Source organism: Nicotiana tabacum, chromosome 17 (assembly GCF_000715075.1).
Source record: "Nicotiana tabacum cultivar K326 chromosome 17, ASM71507v2, whole genome shotgun sequence".
Lineage (NCBI taxonomy): Eukaryota > Viridiplantae > Streptophyta > Magnoliopsida > Solanales > Solanaceae > Nicotiana > Nicotiana tabacum.
Genome location: NC_134096.1, coordinates 56,325,376 through 56,345,080, shown reverse-complemented (window position 1 = coordinate 56,345,080; position 19,705 = coordinate 56,325,376). Strand labels below are relative to the sequence as shown.

Below are 19,705 nucleotides of genomic sequence, written 5' to 3'. Positions count from 1 at the left end.
TTAAGAACAAAAATGATGAGGTATTCCGAGTCAATGGTCACCGGGTGAAGCATAATTTGGGACAAGTTGATGATGGCCACATGGTGGCATCTATTCATTTGGAGTGATGGTAATCTGCGTCGTGCTGCGACGTTAAATCTGGCGCTTCTTGGGAGGCAACCCATGTTTTCTTTTTCTTTTTCTTTTCTTCTTTTGTAGATAGGTGTTATTTGTGAGCTAACTGGATTTGAAGTGTGTTGCAGGAATGAGTGTGATTTACAGAAACTGTGCGTGGAAAAATTACGAACCGCATGTGTATTGTGTGGACCGCACAATCGTGATTGCTACATCAGAAGGGAACTGCGGTCAGACAATTACAGTGCAAACCGCACAAATTGAGATGGGAAATTGAAAACTCTCTGAATTTTGGTATGTTAGAGAAATGGACAAAGTGCGGCTGTACCACAAATTCTGCGGACCACACCAAAAATCTACGGCCGCACCACTAATTCTGCGGATCGCAGATCAGCAAGGGCATTTGAGCCCCCAGGTAATAGAGTGCAGACTGTAGAAGAAATTCTACGGCCGCACTTCTCCCTTGTTCCTCAAGTCTGACCGTCCAAGTATAAATAGTAACCTTAGGGTACAGTTTTTCCCTCTCTGAGCACTCTAAACTCTACAACTTTGAAATCATTTGTTCAATCTACTATCACACTAAATCAACATATGTGATTACTTATCTACATTACTTCATTTCTGGTATGCTTCCATTACTCATAAATATTTTCAATTTTTAGTTTAATTTACAATTTTTAGGTTGTTTTAGGCCATTTGTCAATAGATTTTAATTTTACTACCATGTGGGGTTTAAACTGTGTTGGGTTAACTTATAATTTCTCTATGGGGAATGGGTGATTTGATTTTCATGCCTAAGTGTTCATACCATGTCAAATTTGTGCAAAATTTTGTAAATCCTAGGAGTCTGATCGATTTTGGTTTGAGATGCACAAGAATTTGTGCAGTACGCAGAAGTTAAGACTAGGGTATTGTAAGTAAGGCTAAATCTGTGGCCGCACTAGAAATTGTGCGATCCACATAAATCCCATCGCAACCGAAGAAAAGTGAGTGCGACCGTAGAATAGCGTAATCTCTGTCATCAGATAGTTGGCACTTTTGGCATATCTAATATGCGGCCGCAATGATAAAAGCATGGACCCTACTTCGAATTTGCAGTAACACTCAAAATTGTGCGGACCACAGATTCATTGTTGTGGCTGTAAGTTCAAATTGTGCGATCCGCACAGCCCAGCTTGTGGTCGCACTTGTAATTGTGCAGACCGCACTTCCCTATCCTGCAAATATGTTTTACACTGTGTGTTCACTGTCCAGAGCCCTCCGAATCTAGTTCATATGCCCCATCTCGGGAAGCATCGAAGGTCGACTCAGTGCAAGAGCAGCCAGTTGTCCAATCATAGCCACATGGAAGGTAGCAACTCCGAGACGAGCCTTCCTCCTCACATAGAACCTCCGAGGGTTCGGAGAGTGCCAGTCAGGCTTTAGAGCCCTCTTCTACACCTGTCCTTGAGGCACCAACGGCTACTGTTGACGATATTTTGGATGATGGCCGAGGGGGTGATACGACAGTTGCCGGCCTTGAGAGGTAGATAAATAAATAGGTCTGGGAGGACCGTTTTGTAAGTCTAGTTGCCTTCACCAGCTTCCGTGGGTGGTGCCCTACGAGATCGCTCACTCTTGAGCGACAATTCCAACTCAAAGATCTTGACAAGTATAATCCAGCAGTATTGAGACAGTTTTGAGAGAGGAAGGGGTGGTTGTGGTTCACCCAGACTATTGTGGATGCCAATGAGTATTTTTTCTGGGAGTTCTACGCCAATGTGGCGCACATCAAGAAAGGGACGAAAGTGACAAAACTAAGGAATCTGAAAGTGAGATTTGACCAGCACACACTGAACTCCTATTTGGGGTTTGAGGATGTGGAACATGCACAGTGCTTGGAGAAGCTAGCGATGGGTGATGCAGCTCACCCATGGCTAGATGAGATTTTTGCAGCCCCGGGGCCACCTTCACCATGGATCATAGCCGGGGTTACTATTCAGTGAAACACCCTAAACTTCGAGGCGAATGGATGGCAGACCTTCGTATGCAGCAAACTAGACCCGTGCCAGAATGAAACAAACCTACCTATTCCACGGGCAGTTCTAGTCGCCTCTATTATGGTTGGGTACCCAATCAATGTGGGTGTTGTGATGTCGTCCAATATGTCCTACCATCACTGGGTATCTTATGGATGCACGGGTGGAGCCACGAGATTTTGACACGAAGGTTCAGGCTAAGAAACCTTTCTCTTGGTATTCTCTAATGGGTGCACACAACCCAAAGAGAAAGGGTCAGCCAATTACTACCGTAGGCCAGTATGATGAGCCATCGGTGGTAGCTTCAGAGTCAGCAGATATGCCTTCCACTTCAGCAGAGCCTTCAGCCAGTGCAGCTACCATGCCTCCACCTTTAGCCTCAGTGCCTTCCACCTCGGCTTTGAATCCGGTACCGATGCCCACTGCTCCACTGACTGCGCTGCGAGTCTCCTAGACACTGGCGAGCCTCAACAACTGGATGCAAATAGCCACTACAAAGTTGTCTGACATATCCAGTCATGTTACAGCACAGTCGTCCATTACGGCACCCCATATTCCCCCCACAGTTGAAGAAATCTTGAAGAAGCTTCTGGAAAATCAAAACACTATTATGGCCACTCTAGTACAGCATGGTTCGTGATTGAGGAGCTGGCCAAGGAAGTGAAGAAGATACGGAAGTCCCATGCCTCCAAGAAGTAAATGGACAAGCTCCAGCGACATGTTACCAAGATTGTAGCAGCCAGAGACATTCCATTTGATATGCTGATAGACCCGCACCACCCAAGCACAGATCCTACAGAACCTACAGCATCAGCTGGCCAGTCTGAGAAGCCCGACACTGCCGAGGCAGTCCGTCAGATGTTCACCAACCCAGCCACTCCTGGACTTGAGGATGATGAGATCTAATTGGATGAGGCTGAGGTCGGTGCCGCTTTCGGGGACATAGAGATAGCCATAAAATCATAGGGAGTTTTCTTCACTCTCACCCTTCTTTTACTCTTATGTTATTAAGCATTTGGGACAATGCTTAGTTTTATTCGGGAGAGGGGTGGAGTTTCTTTGACTCATTTTGATGATTATGTATTTTGATAACTATGAGACATTTGGCATGTAATTAACTTATTACTATTTTCTTCTTCTTTCTCATTATGTATATAGTCTCCTATCTCTCATTATGTATATATTCATTACGCCTTAAATAGCTTTTCTTTGCTTTGTAGCTTCTTTATCTTTATGTTTGTTTTATTTTTGAATTAGTAGCTTCTTGTTGATTTAATAGATTCTTTCTATGTTTTAGTGGATAAATAGCCTTTGGTTTTCTTAATGCCACGGTTCTTTCCAAAGGTAGTTTTTGTGTGAATCAGGTGACTCTTCCCAACGATGGATGGTGTGACATCTTACGGGATTGAGTCCGTTTTTGGTGTTTAGGTAATAATAGTAGTATTAATGAATAAAAGACCTAATTGAGTCATACTCGAAGAGTCAAACATGCTTCACTTGGTACCAACACACTTAACTACGTACTTTTGGTTAAAAACAAGGGTTTTTGGAAAGAAATAACTCTAGTTAGTGACCTTGTGACTCTTGTGTTGATTTAGACAATCATCGAGTGGTTTAATCGAACCATAGTGATTTTTAATCTTGAAAATAGTCGTTTTGGGCCCTCGACTCTATCCTCTTTAACAATCCAGCTGCGTGAGAGGTGAGATGTTATTGTTGCAAGTCCAAGTACCCGTGATAATGGTCTAGAACTTGCCCCAAATGTGTTTCTAGGCGAAATTTTAAGTTTTGCTTGGCTTGAAAAGTGATTGTAGGCTTTCCTTGACCCGTTTGAAGTTTTCCATTTCCCACCAATGTTGTTATACCTAGTCAACCCATTTGAGCCTAAAACCTTTCTCATTTGATAACCATGTTACAAGCCTTTATCCGTTTTATCGTGACCCTCTCTTGGCACCCGAGCTTTCCTTAACACTCTTGTGAAACAATTGGCTAAAAATGTAAGTTTGGGGGAGAGACAAGGAACTTGAAAGAGATATCAAGGAACAAAAAGAGAAAATAAATGAAGAGAAGGAAAGGCAAGAAAAAGAAAGAACAAAAAGAAAAATGTCATGACCCAATTTTTCCTCCATTGGGTATCGTGATGACACCTAGTCTTAGGGACTAGGTAAGCCTAACATTTACCGAATAACAACAATAATTAAATAACATCTAACAATTTTTTATTTTATTTTTTTATAATAAAAATTTCTATAAAATTTATAATTCTCAAAACCGGTAGTACAAGTCATAAGCTCTATTGAGTTACTAGAAAACCTATAAATATAACTGTTTTGAAGTAGAAATAAAACAGTGTGAATACAAAATAGGAAGGTGACTCCGAAGCCTGCGAATGCAGCAACAAGTTTACCTTGAGTCTGCACAGCAAGATCTGTAAAGCTAGCTAACAATCAACTGACTCCAATTTACCTAGCTCTGCACAAAAATGTGCAGAAGTGTAGTACTAGTACACCACAGTCGGTACCCAGTAAGTATCAAGACCAACCTCAGTGGAGTAGTGACGAGGTACAGTCAAGACACTCACTAGTCAAATAACATGTGCCATACAAAATAATTAAAAATAAACAGCAGTGATAGCAACAATAATCCACTAGTGATATAAACAGTAAGGCAGCAAAACACCATAATTATTACTCAAACGAATAAGAAACATAAGTAAAACCAATTAAACAAGTCATTGACATATAATTTCTTCAAATAAATACCCTCCAAATATATTTCTTCAAATAAGTATCCTTCGAATATAAGACTCTTTCAAATAAATATTTCATATCATAATCATAAAATACGGTTCTCGACCTCCTTTTATATTCTCACAGCACCTCGTGACCATATCTCAATCACAACCACACAGACAACTCTCGTGCCAAATATGTCTATACATAAAATCCGCACGATTAATTAATTTTCAATAAAGTAAGGTTATAATTTTTTTTAAACCAAGTAAAAATTCAACAAAGAAATGAGCTTATTTTAGAAATAGTTTGAGTAAAGAAAATGACATTTCAATTTAAATAAAACATTAGATAATCTATTGCTTCGGATGTAAAACTTATTAATTTAAAACATAATAGTAACTTCTTTTATTTAAAACAACTCAGTCATAAAAAACCGGCAAAAACCAGGAATGAATAAATCTTCAGAGTCTCGTACTAAAAAGCCCAAGCCAACACAATACAACAAAGAATAAAAACACATAGTAAAATCAAATACTACATCACGTCATATCACAAGGATTGACCTATCACGAAAATAAAAAATAACCAAAGACAAGTGCAACCATAGAGAGATGTCAACAAAGGGCACTCCCGAGATACCGTCTTGTAGTCCCAAAATTAAATGCTCAACGGGGGATCTCCCGAGGTACCATCTCGTAGTCCCAAAAGTAAATATGCAGGACAGGGATCTGTCGAGGTACCGCCTCGTAGTCCCAAAGTAAATATGCAACAAAACAAGGATTTAGGCAAGACAATTAAAGGATTTAATAAGTGCCAATAATTTTCAATTTAATACATAAGGGCGTCTAAGAATCTTAACCAATGTAATTTGCACATATAAACCAAGTACGTACTCGTCACCTCGCATACATCGTTTGTAATTACACAAATTACACATAAGACTCAATGCATAAGGGAAATTTCCCCCACTCAAGGTTAGGCAAGATACTTACCTTTTTGAAGTTATGCTAATATTCCAAAAATCACCTTCTTGCTTGAATTGACCTCTTGACAGCTCAAATCTATCCAAATTAGTTGTACAACTTCATTAAAATTTATCGGAAACAATTCCGGATAATAATACATCGACTTAAAAATTTATTCCAAAAAGTCAACAAAAGTCAATGCATGGCTAGCCTCTCGGAACCCGACATAATTTTCATGAAATTCGAACACCCATTCCGATATGAATTCAACCATACCAATTTTATCAAATTCTGATATCAACTTAACCCTCAAATCTTCAATTTAAACTAAGAGGATTTTCTAAATCTTCCAACTTAATTCACCAATTAAATGTTAAAAACAATCATGGATTCGGGTAATTTGACCAATATTGAGTTAAAAACACTTACCCCGTTGTTTTCCTTGAAAATCTCCCGAAAATCGCCTCTTCCCGAGCTCCAATTTGGTAAAAATAAAAAATGGGACAAAGTCCCATTTTCAGAACTTAAACATTCTTCCCAGTGATTTCTTCTATGCGATCGCAGACAAAGTCCAGCGATCGCGAAGTGCAATTGCAAGCTGCCCAGAAAAGACTCTATGCGATCGCGGTGTCCTTCACGCTATCGCGAATCACAGGATCCTCAGCCCTACGCAACCGCGGACAGCCACATGCAATCTCTTAGAGCAAATGTGTGGCCCAGCCTTCTGCCTCATTCCTCTATGCGAACGCGGCCTAGTCCACGCGTTCGCGATGCACAATGTTCTCAAGCTACGTGATTGCGGTTCCCTACACGCGATCGCATAGAGTAAAATCTCCACTGCTCACTCAAGCCTACGCAATCGCGGACCTTCTCACGCGATCGCGTAGAAGAAAACCAGACCTGAGCACCAGTCGAAAAATTGATTAGTTAACCATCTGAAACTCACCCGAGGGCCTCTGGACTTTAAACAAATATACCAACACATCCAAAAATACAATAAGGACTTAGTCTAGGCTTCAAATCACGTCAAACAACGCCGAAATTATGAATCGTTCATCGAATCGAATTATGAGTTTTTAAATTTTTCAACTTCTATATTTTGCGCCGAAACGTATCAAATTAATACGTAATGACTTCAAATTTTGCACACAAGTCATAAATGACGTAATGGAGCTATTACAATTTGCGTAATCGAAATCCGACCTCCTTATCAAAAGTTCCACCTTCAGTCGAATTTTTCAAAATCTTTTATTTTCCAACTTTCGCCAAAATGCGTCGAATTGTCCTAAAGACTTCCAAATCCAAATCTGGATACATGCCTAAGTCCGAAATCACCATACGAAGATATTTACATCATCAAAGTTGCATTTCTGGAACGTTTGCTCAAAAGTCAACTCTCTGGTCAACTCTTTCCATTTTTGCTTCTAAATAGGAATTATTCTTTTAATTTAATTCCGCATCTTCCGAAAATTAAACTCGACCAAATCCGCGGGTCATAATACATATTACGAAGTTGATCGAGAACTTAAGTCACTGAACGGGGCGTTAATTCGTAAAACAACAAGTCGAGTCGTTACATTCTTCCCCTCTTAAACATACGTTCGTCCTCGAACGTGCCAAGAATTATTCTGATGACATTAAATTACTGAGTGCATTATTTCACACATACTCACGAGTAATTCTATGTCACCATAAATTCAACAGGGGTCCGACAACATCATCTCAGTGGAGATTATTTCTTTTATTCACACTTATAAGCTTTAAAGTCAATTTTTTTACACTCCAATAAATTTCAAATTCCTCACATCAACACACGGTATTAGTCTCAACCGGCTGTAGCAAATCGTGCCTACGCACACATCATACGTATGTCGATAACCACAACTCTGATCATAATAGTTGTTTATAATTAATTTCAGCATCCTCAATTAATCTCATCTTAACCAAAATCTCATATCTAATTCTTCACAACACTGATGGCAACACGCGAGGCATGAAGGCCTCATAATTACTTACTCGGATTAATGAGTCACATTTAACGCCACCTGGGCACTCACCTCATAGGCTAAAACTCAATGCTTACAACACGAAAATGACTAAATATGCACAGAACAATATACAAGAATTATCAAATAAGCCTAACAAGCATGACTCCATATTATTACTATAGTACAAATTAAATTTCACAGAATTAAAACTCAAAAAAATTTCACCACAAGGACCTTGTCCTTACATAACTTCCACCGCGGCTCGTAGCCTAGTTTAAATATTTCATATCATATAAAAATGTGAGGATCTCGTTCTCAACTCTAAATCACAAGTATTTTGCACATTGTGCCAACTAAAATTTTCAATTTCCTTTCTTTCTTCTTTTCAATAAATTCCGTAAACAATTTTTTTTTAACAACATATAATGAACCCTCATACCAATATGGCATATAATTCATAAAATTGAGATCAGTTATTTCGAAATCACATCAAAACCCACTATAGTGAGTAATATAAAGTTACTTTTGAACTTATAGCCCTCAGTAGTGTACAAAATAAAAATGATAAACACGGGCTAACATCTTCAAATCTCCCAACAGGGATAAACATATAAGTGGGTCACAAAATTACGAAGCTTACCCATAAGCGGAGCATATTAGAAGGACTCGCCTCAATATTCATAACCGAATCAAATTAAGGAAAAATATCCTTTTATAACAAATCGGGACAGTACCTGTAACGACACCATCTGGTGTAGTGGCCTCAACCACACCATAGCAAATATATCAACGGGTTGGGCCTCCCCTCTAGGGCGCCCACTACCAGCCCGTCCTGCACCTCTTACTGGCTGTGCACGTGGAATATTAACTGGAATAAAGCCTGTAGCCTGAGCATTTTGATGAAATTCGCCTCTTCCAAGTACGGGACAATCTCTTATGATGTTCCTAGTATCATCACACTTATAACAACCTATCTGAGGTCGCGACTGCTCGTGCTGAGTCTGTGCCGGATAGCTGAAATACCCACTTTAAGAATCTTGTGTTGGTGGTGCACTAAAAGTATTAATTGGAGCACTACGAGTACTCTGAATTGCGGACTAGGCTGACTGGCTGCCTGACTGCCTGAGCCTCCGCATGATGAGTAATAACTGCATAGTAGAATCTACTAAATCCTCTAGAGTTCCGAGACTTTTTGGCCTCTTTAGACTCCTTCTCCTCACTTCGAACATATTCTAACATCTTGGAAGTCTATACTACTTGCTGAAATGGAATGTCAGTCTGCAACTCTCGAGCCATACATATTTTAAAATCATAATCGAGCCCTTCAATGAATCTACAGACTCACTCTCTAACTGTAGGAACCAAGATAGGTACATGACGGGCTAACTCACTAAACCTGATAGCATATTCTGACACCATCATGGTGCCCTAAAGCAACCGTTCAAACTCTATGTGCCATACATCTTGGAGAGTCTGGGGAACAAACTCTTTAAAAAACATCTCAGAAAAATAAGCCCAAGTTGGTGGTATGGCATCGACTGGTCTAACTTCTTCATAAACGTTCCACCATTAATACACTGATCCTGACAGCTGAAATGTAGTAAAGGTAACTTCGCTCACTTCCACAATACCCATAGTGCGGAGAATACTGTGACACATTTCTAGAAATCCCTGGGCATCCTCGGTAGCTGTGACACTGAAGGTAGGTGGACTATACCTCTTAAATATCTCAAGTTTCTTTAGTTCTTCTTCTGATGCCTCTGGCTTGACCTCATGCTGAACCGGAATAACAGGATGTGCCGGTAATATACTCGAAAACTGACCAATTGAACCTGCTGCTCTAGAGTACAGGCGGTAAGAGTCTGAGATACTCCCCCAATCTGTGAAATATTTGGTACAACATAGGTCAATCCCGCCTGAGTTAATATATCAAACATATTCAAGAACTATGCTAAAAGTCTCCTGAAGGCCGGGTAACAACATGTGCTACTGATACATGTCCCCCAACTGGTGCTACTGATGGCTTCTCAACTGTTGCTCTGACAGGTTCTCTAGTTGCGGCACGTGTCCTTCCTCGGCCTCTACCTCGGCCCCGACCTATTGCGACCCTAGCAGAATGCACGGGTGCCTGCTTAGCTGACCTGGTAGCATGTGTGCTCACCATCAATGAGAGAAATACAAAGGCTCAAATTCAACAATCAAAACAATTCGCACGACAGGAATGAAAGAAGTGGAAATTCCCTAACAGTTCTGTAGCCTCTCGAAGATAAGTACAGACGTCTCCGTACCGATCCGCAAGACTCTACTAAACTCTCTTATGACTCGTAGCACCTATGAACCTAGAGCTCTGATAGCAACTTGTCACGACCCAATTTTACCTCTGTTGGGTATCGTGATGGCACCTAGTCTTAGGGACTAGGTAAGCCTAACATTTATTGAATAACAATAATAATTAAATAACATCTAATAAGTTTTTATTTTTTATTTTTATAATTAAAATCTCTATAAAATTTACAATTCCCAAAACCGGTAATACAAGTCATAAGCTCTATTGAGTTACTAGAAAACCTATAAATACAATTGTTTTGAAGTAGAAATAAAATAGTGCAAGAACAATATCGGAAGGTGACTCCTAAGCCTGCGAATGCAGCAACATGTTTACCTTGAGTCTCCACAACAAGATCTATACAGCTAGCTAACGATCAACTGCCTCCAATTTACATTGCTCTGCACAAAAATATGTAGAAGTGTAGTATGAGTACACCATAAGTATCATTTAGCAGAAATTGTATGCCTCCAATTATATATAAACCATTGGTTATGAGAACAAAACTGCCAAAATAAAATTTTGTATGTGATGTATTATTTAATATACAATGACACTTGTACGCATCTAGCCAAGTTATGATAAGTTCTCCCTATCACAATTGGTTCAGGGTCAGGAACCAAATAATTTCTATCTAGAAATATGAATATGCTATATGATTTAATTGTTCCACCACAATGCACAAAGATGGATCCCCAAATAAGTCTAGGGATATGTGTTGGTGATTCGAACAATAGGGGAAGAAAATGGGCAGCTGAAAAAGTAATGCATGTAATAAATTATTATGAGTACATCTAGATCCTCGTACGAGAAAATTTGAACTTGAAGTTCAAGTGATAATTCATTTGTAAAATATTGCCAGGCATATTTGCTGACCCAAAGCTAAATGTCATATTCAGTTGCTAATGCTCCAAATAAAATAAAGTTCATAATGAATAGAGTATATGTTCCAAAGATAAAACTCCTTGAAGAAGAAGATGAGCAAATGTTCAAGATGGTCATAATAAGGAGGCAAGTGCTCTAGAAGACCACCACGACATAACATTTCATAAGACCTCATGGGAGAGGCTCAAGTACTTGAAAATAATAAGATAAAGAGATCTCAATAAGTCATGTCTTTATTGGGTAATAGTAAAACCGATATAAAATGATCGTCGACGATATTGTTAATATAATGTAGCGCTCAATATAATTAATATTGACGAGGATCTTGAGCTCAAATCTGTCATGAAATTTGGACAGATAAATGATTAGCCAAATGAAAAATTCGCAATGAAAATTGATTTCACCTGAAAAATATGAAGTTGGACGGATAGTCCCAACACCTGAAAATATAAAGCCAGTGGAGGTATAAATGTATTCCTGTGCAAAAAAAAAAAGGTCAAGTCGATAGACATAAAGATGACTTGTGTCAGAAGAAGATTTATAAATATCCTGGCATTGATTATATAGAGACATATTCTCCTATGGTGGATGTCGCCATTTCAGGTTTTAATCTGGCAATACAAGAAAAACTTGATATGTGTATAATGAAAATCATTGAACGATTTAAATTGTTCTGAAGCATATTAAGGTTTTCAAGAAATTTATTAAATAAAGCTTCAAAAATCTTTAAACGGATTGAAACAATCAGGGCACATGTGTTATAATCGCATGAGTGAGTACCTGTTGAAAGAAGGGTACAAGAATGATTCAATTTGTCCTTGTGTCTTTATAAAAAGATCTGGATCTAAATTTGTTATAATCGGCGTGTATGTTGAAGATTTAATTATCATTGGAACTCCTAGGGAGCTTCCTAAATCAGTAAACTATTTAAATAAAGAATTTGAAATGAAAGATCTTGGAAAGACAAAATTTTGTCGTGGTCTACAAATTGAGTATATGAAAGATGGAATTTTTGTCCATCAATCAACATACACTAAAAGGATTTTAAAGAGATTCTATATGGATAAAGCATATCCATTGAGTACCCTGATGGTTGTGAGATCACTCGATATAAATAAAGATCAATTTTGACCTCATGAAAATAATGAAGAGCTTCTTGGTCCCGAAGTACCATATCTTAGTGCAATTGGTGCACTAATGTATCTTTCTAACATTACAAGGTCTGACATAACTTTTTCAGTTAGTGTCTTAACAAGATATAACTCTGCTCCTACAAGGAGACATTGGAATGGAATCAAACACATATTGCGGTATCTAAAAGGGACTACCGATATGAGATTATTTTATGACAATGATTGCAGTCCCGATCTTATTGGTTATGCTGATACTGGGTATTTATCTGATCCACACAAGGCTCGATCTCAAACAGGCTATGTGTTTATATATGGAGGCACTGTCATATCTTGGTGATCAACTAAGAAATTAATCGTGGCTACTTCATCTAACCATGCTGAGATAATTGCTATTCATGAAGCAAGTCGAGAAAGTGTATGGTTGAGGTCTATAATACACCTTATTCGAGACAAATGTGGTTTGAAGTGTGATAAACTACCCACAATTTTGTATGAAGACAATACAACATGCATAGCCCAATTGAAGTGAGGATTCATAAAAGGGGATAGGACAAAGCACATTTCACCAAAGTTATTTTTCACACATGATCTTCAAAAGAATGGTGATATCAATGTGCAACAGATCCGTTCAAGTGATAATATGGCTGATTTGTTCACCAAATCTCTACCGACGTCAACCTTCAAGAAACTAGTGTACAAGATTGGGATGCGAAGGCTCAAGGATGTGAATTGATGCTCTCATCAGGGGGAGTTAATACGCGTTGTACTCTTTTTCCCTTACAAGGTTTTGTCCCACTGGATTTTCCTTGCAAGGTTTTTAACGAGGCAACCAAAATGTGTATTTCTAAACATGTGTACTCTTTTTCCTTCACTAGGATTTTTTTTTCCATAGAGTTTTTTCCTAATAAGGTTTTAACGAGGCACATTATCTACGGACATCCAAAGGGGAGTATTATAAGAAAAATCAAATTATGGTGGATGTCTATTCTTCCTCCATGATCTTCTCAAATGATTAATGACATATTCAATGACATATTTCTATGCTTAATGACATATTCAATGACATATTTTTCTTCATTTTTCATGCATATATAAATGCCTTGTAATAGATAGGAAAATATACGCAATTGAAGAAGAAATAAGAATCTCTCATCTATTTCTCTTTATATCTCTTAGCTTGTTTTTCTTTGTTCTATATTATTACTTTGAGCTATATTTTATAACAAAATAGAATTTTTTTTAAAAGTACTCTTTTTTTTTAAAATAGTTTGTGTTTGATTAATTAATATTAAAAGTACTTTTGAGCAATAAATTTGTGTTTGGCCAAACTTTTTAAATAGTACTTTTAAGTATCAAATTACGAATAAAGATATAAAGAGATTTACTTAATACTTTAGTATTATATAAGTAAATAAATGATCACAAAAATTTATTATTAAAGACAATAACAGGATATTCTTATTTGGACATCTTGTTTGGGCTACTGGATTTATGTTCTTAATTTCTTGGCGTGGATATTGGCAGGAATTGATTGAAACTTTAGCATGGGCTCATGAACTCTTCTTTACATTTATTATGATTCTTTCTCCATGAATATTGGAATTTGAATAGTTTTATTACTTCAAAGAAGTCCGGTTACTCCTTTTCAAAAAAAAATCAAAGATTCTTCTTCTTACTATAAAGATATTTACTTAATAGTTTAATATTATATAAGTAAATAAATGATCACAAAAATTTATTATTAAAGACAATAAGGATGTTCTTATTTGGACATCTTGTTTGGGCTACTGGATTTATGTTCTTAATTTCTTGGCAGGAATTAATTGAAACTTTAGCATGGGCGCATGAACTCTTCTTTACATTTATTACTATTCTTTCTCCATGAATATTGGAATTTGAATAGTCTTATTACTTCAAAGATCAAAAAAGAAATCAAAGATTCTTCTTCTTTTTCCATTTTATTTAAGTAAAATATAAAAATAAAATTAAAAAGTACTTTAATTCTTTTAAAATAATTTAAATATATCAAAAGCATTCAACAAATATAAAAGTATTCATCCCAAAAACCACTATATATTAGAAAACTATAATAAAAATAAGAAGAAATACTTATACATTAATATCCTAAGTATTAGATTTAAAATAAGCAAGATTATTTTGGTATATACTATATTTTGCTTAAAATAACCTACTTGTTCTTCTTCTCAAAATTAATTTTGCTTCTTCCCAAAAATATTTTTTCCCCAAAAAAAGTTTGGTCAAACAACTCAAGTCTAAAAAAAAAAAAAAGGTACTTTTGAGACTTGGCCAAACAAGCCATTAATGATTCAATATTTAAGATAAGGATCCTTTTAAACTGACAGACAAATCCACTCTCAATCGTGGGTGCGGGCAAGCACCTGCAAGTTCGAAGTTCGAACTAGTAATATATTTCTAATTAATAAGTATTTCACGATTAATGCAACAATTTTTTGAAATATTAGATTCAGGCATTTATTTCACAAAGCTCATTTAATTTTTATTTTGTTATACTGAGGTTGTTAAATTACTTGTATAATTAAAAGGTCACTTCATTTTCGTTAACATCACAAAAAATCACTAAGCTATTTTGTAACAAAAAACTATTCCACTTTACCTACTATCAGAAAAAATTGCTTGGAAGAAGGAAAATGACAAATTGATGATAGATATTATATTGTTTCTACAGTTGAGCGATTTTTTGTTTAAACTTTAATATGAGTGTTTACATGTTGAACTTGGTGATCGCTCGTTTAAAATGTTAAATCTGCTTAATATTCCATACGCGTCCCTCGTGCCATGCTTTACATGTACCTTGATTCCACATTTCAAAGGAAGATCCTCTCTTCGCTATCACCATTTTCTGCTTTGCCCAGAAACCAACGACATATAAATGGAAATGGATCGCCACCATTCACCACCGCCATAAATCATCACCACCATAAATCCGCCGTGAATCCCGCCGCCACCAACTTACATTTTCATTTTCTCATGCGTCCCTCTCTCGCCTCTGTACATATGGGCTAATTAATATTTTTTTTTTCTTTATCTTCATTTTTACTCAATATTTTTTTTATGTATTTATTGTTATTATAAGTGTACATCTTGGAGTTTATTATTGCGAAGAAATGATAGTTCGGTCATTGCGATTCAAAATGACTACGATTGGAAAATGTTCATCGATTTATCGGACTTCACCGGAATTTGATCTCCCGGAGCCGTCGTCCGGGAAGTTAGGGTTTCAAAAGCTACCGGCATGTAATAAATCATTCGGCTTCAGCATTTTCGGTACCGAGGTCAAAACGAGCTTCGTAGCGCCTTTAAGAGCGATCGAAGCTTCTACAACGGCTCATGTCAACGGAAAAGCTGAAAATGTTCGTCGGACAGGATGTGATTCCAACGACGATATGCCTATAAATGATTGCCATGGCTTTTCTGGTAGGCGCTCTTTTCTTTTTCTCTCGATTTGTTTCCTTTTTTTTATGCTTAATAATTCTGCTTAGTAAAGAAATACTGAAATTTAGAATTCAAATATACATTTTTTTGCTAGTTTAGATTGCTGTGCTGGTTTATATTATGCTAAATCAATGTGAAAAGTTGACTTCTGGATTCAATATTGTCATTTGCTGTTGTAACAAAATAGAAAGCTTTTTGCTTGTTGTGAACCCGTGACTTCCTTGTATTTGGGCCACAGTTTTAATCTAATTCAATGCTTCTAATTAATTTATATTTTATCTGACTGCAGCCAGGAATTAATACAAGGGGGTTTTAAATTAGCCATCTTTTAACCCCGTTTGCCACTTCACTAGATCTCTCTTATGTCAGGGGGATTCAACAACTTATATAACCAAAAAAATTGTTTTTGCCCTATTTGCACAGTATAATTTTTCAACGAATTATGACTTCTTAGTTCTTATTTCTAGTGGACGTAATAATTTGTTTTTTCCATAAGTCGTGGCTTATTTCGAGTGTTCATGAAAAGGACGAGGGATTAGTCCATCTTTATTCACATTGTATTATGACTTGCAATTTTGCTTCACGAAAATTTAGTTACTAATCTGACAATCATCTAACTAGGTAACAGTATACCTCAAATGTCTACAATTGGGAATTCGACAAACATTGTCTGGCACAAATGTTCTGTAGAGAAATGTGACAGAGAGGAGTTGCTTCAGCAACGGGGTTGTGTTATATGGATAACTGGCCTCAGTGGCTCAGGTCAGTTTAAAATGCCAGAAGCCTCATATTAGCTCTCAATTTTTTTCTCTCTTCTCTCTTTCTGTGACTCTCTTGCCAGATGTTTTCTATCATGTATTACAATCCATTTTCTAAATTTTTGGGTACTGTTCTGATTAGAACTTGGGCTTTGCATGCATATCTTTGCTCAATAATGCACAAGAGCAACAGTTACTAAATGATTTTCACATCACATGATTACTTCTTACGAATATCGAAGGAGAACAACTCGGTGCAAGCAGCCTTTGCCAAATTTGTGCTTTTATAGGGCAATAGAAACTACCCAATGAAGTATGAAAGTTTTAATTAAATACTCTTGTAAAGCTAGATGCCATTTGTATGATTTATGGGATTCAATCTTCCGTCAGAAAAGATGACATCAAACCTACCAAAAGCAGAATAGCCAAAATCCAAATCAGAATAAGGCCCTCTACGTTACCCCTTTCTTTTGTCAGATTGGTTATTCTATCAAGTTGAGTTAATTGAACTACGATATTAAGAAACGATAAGATAATGTTGAGTGTACTTGCAACATTACCTTTATCTCTGAGTCCTATTAGTAGGTATGCTCGATGAACACCAAATACTGGTTAAGAAGCACAGTTGTCATTAGTTTGACACTATTCAATATTCATCAGGGGAACCTGGAGGTAGAGTAATATGCTGGAAAACATTGTACTTGATTTCAGTTTCAAATGCAGTGTCGATCATACTGCTAAACTGAAATGAACATTATTAGTCGACACGCTATTGCAAGATCCTCTATGAGTTTGCCCTGATTTGGAAGCACCTAAGAATGATTGTGGCAGAACATTTTAATATGAATAGTAATTTCTTCTCTTAATGTTGATTAGTTTCTTTCATGATACTACCTATTATTTAGCATCAGGTACTGCTGTCCTCTTCGCTACTCTTATTTTCAAATTTTTTTCTAAGGCCTTCTCTCTCTCTCTCTCTCACACACACACACACCAACTTTTTTATACATTCAACTTGATTTCAGGGAAGAGCACTTTGGCATGTGCTCTAGGTCGTGGCTTACACGCTAGAGGAAAACTCACCTACATCCTTGATGGTGATAATGTTCGCCATGGTCTGAATCGTGATCTTAGTTTCAGAGCAGAAGATCGAGCAGAAAATATAAGACGTATAGGTTGGCTTCTTTTTTGTCTTTGCTTTGCAAATATTTCCAGAAGCCCTCTCATTTATTCTCTTGGAAACCTAACATTTCCAAATGCTTATAAATAGGGGAGGTGGCAAAGCTTTTTGCGGATGCTGGAATTATTTGCATTGCCAGTTTGATATCTCCCTACAGGAAGGAGCGAGATGCCTGTCGCGCTTTACTGGCAGAAGGGGATTTCATTGAGGTTTGTGATGGGAAATGGTTCTCAAAGGATTAGATTCTCCAGTGAGCCGTTGCTGTTTGGCACATATTATTAGCTGATTGAGCTAGATAACTTTTTTAGGTGTTCATGGATGTTCCTCTGCATGTATGTGAGGCAAGGGATCCTAAGGGATTGTACAAACTTGCTCGAGCAGGGAAAATAAAAGGTATTGTCTGCTATCTCGATCTCTCTTTTCTTTGTTTTTGTGAGTTAGCATTTTATATCAGAAAGCTTTATTTACAATCTTGATGGATGAGGGTGGTCAGTTGAAAGTCCGAGGTTATCAGCAGGGAAGTTCTGATGATCTGCTTTCCTCAATATCAAGTTGCCTGGCTTGAACGTTTTCGGCCCTGTTGCTGCAGGCAGAAGATACTCTTCTTTAGGGATGTTAAACGGGCAAGTTGGATCAAATTTCAATGAAGTCATGAGGCAATATGCCCAAAGTTAGTGTGTTAATTTATCCTAAACAATGGTTCATATTCAACTCGACCGACTCAACCATTTTATGGGTTTGTTTTTCTTATAATTTGTCTAATTACCAAGTCAAACTGCAATCAACTTTTCTTTATAGAGAGAAATGGGAAACCAAACCAACAATTTCTTTTTCTAATTTTTATCAAATTTTTGTGGGTCAATTTTGCTATCTAGATAGCCAATATAGACCAAACTTTTAGATACACCGCCCAACCTTGGACAAGTTGGTGAGCGACACTTGTATGCACTAAGTTTACACCCCTACCTCATCTTCTTCGTTTATCTCTTTCTGCTGGTTTTATTTTTTAGATTTTTATTTCACCTAAAACGTCACGTTATTTAGCATTTCACTTTGTACTTTGCAGGTTTTACCGGTATTGATGATCCATACGAGCCACCCCTAAAGTCTGAGGTAAGGTCAAGTCTGTTCGTCTTGCTTAACATGCTGTACATAAGGGGGTTGATTGTGCTCCTAGATTCTGCTGTCGCCTCCTTTCAGAATATCAGCATTTTTAAACTACAATATTTGACCTACTGTAACAAATTTAGGATGAGTCCGTATAAGCCATTGATACAAGTAATTTCAATCCTCCAATCTCTGAGTTATGTTAGTCTCAACTCTCAACTATCTTTGGATATTCATTTGATTGCATCATGCTTGCTTAAAGAGGATATAATAGCAAATTACTTATCCTCCTCCTCAAAGCTCATATTACTTACATGTGGTCTTGTAATTTTTCCGATGTGCAGATAATTTTACATCAGAACCGAGGGCTATTTGATTCTCCTAATGATTTGGCTGATACAGTGATCTCATACTTGGATGAAAAAGGTTACCTGAAAGCGTAACTGCTCGAGCCTTATCTGCATACCTGCAATTTCAGTTTGTATCTAGGGGTGTTCATTGGCCGGTTTGGTATGGGTTTGAAAGATTCCGGCGGGGTGTTTCGGTTTTTGGTTTTCAAAATGTTATGACAACGCCATACCCAAATAAGTTCGGTATGGTTTGGTTTTCTACTTTTCGGTTTTGGTTTGTGCGATTTGGTAATTTCGGTATTACTCTTCAAAGTTATATTTTACCAATCAAACTTGTGATTGTGATTCATGAAACTGATTGAAAAGAAAAAAAAGAGAGAACAAATTAAACCAAAACGTTAATAATTAGTCATTCTAAAAATGAGACTCTCGTTCGTTGCTTGAAAAAAAAAGTAGAGGAAAGCATCAGACATATTTTTTTTTTGATTGGGAAGCCTCATCCAATTTATTTTCTTTAACAACAACAACAACCACCCAGTAAAATTCCACTAATGGAGTTTGGGGAGGGTAGTGTGTACGCAGACCTTACCCCTACCCCGAAGGAGTAGAGAGATTGTTTCCGAAAGACCCTCGGCTCAAAAAAAGACAAAAGGACAAAAAAGGACAAAAAGG

General features: G+C 37.2%; 1 protein-coding gene across 1 annotated transcript; it reads left to right on the top strand.

Annotated features, from left to right (window-relative positions):
• The first annotated feature begins 14,921 nt into the window (after nucleotides 1–14,921).
• LOC107801512 (adenylyl-sulfate kinase 3-like) lies at nucleotides 14,922–19,345 on the top strand. The gene is made up of 7 exons (XM_016624851.2): nucleotides 14,922–15,620; nucleotides 16,260–16,400; nucleotides 17,422–17,571; nucleotides 17,667–17,785; nucleotides 17,885–17,969; nucleotides 18,643–18,689; nucleotides 19,028–19,345. The coding sequence occupies exons 1-7, from the start codon at nucleotides 15,311–15,313 to the stop codon at nucleotides 19,124–19,126; spliced, it is 951 nt and encodes a 316-aa protein (XP_016480337.2). The 5' UTR covers nucleotides 14,922–15,310; the 3' UTR covers nucleotides 19,127–19,345.
• The last annotated feature ends 360 nt before the right edge of the window (nucleotides 19,346–19,705 follow it).

Bases quoted from the DNA above. Each gene is read 5' to 3' on its own strand.
- LOC107801512 (XM_016624851.2), top strand. From the start codon at position 15,311: ATGATAGTTCGGTCATTGCGATTCAAAATGACTACGATTGGAAAATGT. The intron at 15,621-16,259 runs GTAGGCGCTCTT...TCATCTAACTAG, and splicing joins TGATTGCCATGGCTTTTCTG to GTAACAGTATACCTCAAATG. The intron at 16,401-17,421 runs GTCAGTTTAAAA...ACTTGATTTCAG, and splicing joins AACTGGCCTCAGTGGCTCAG to GGAAGAGCACTTTGGCATGT.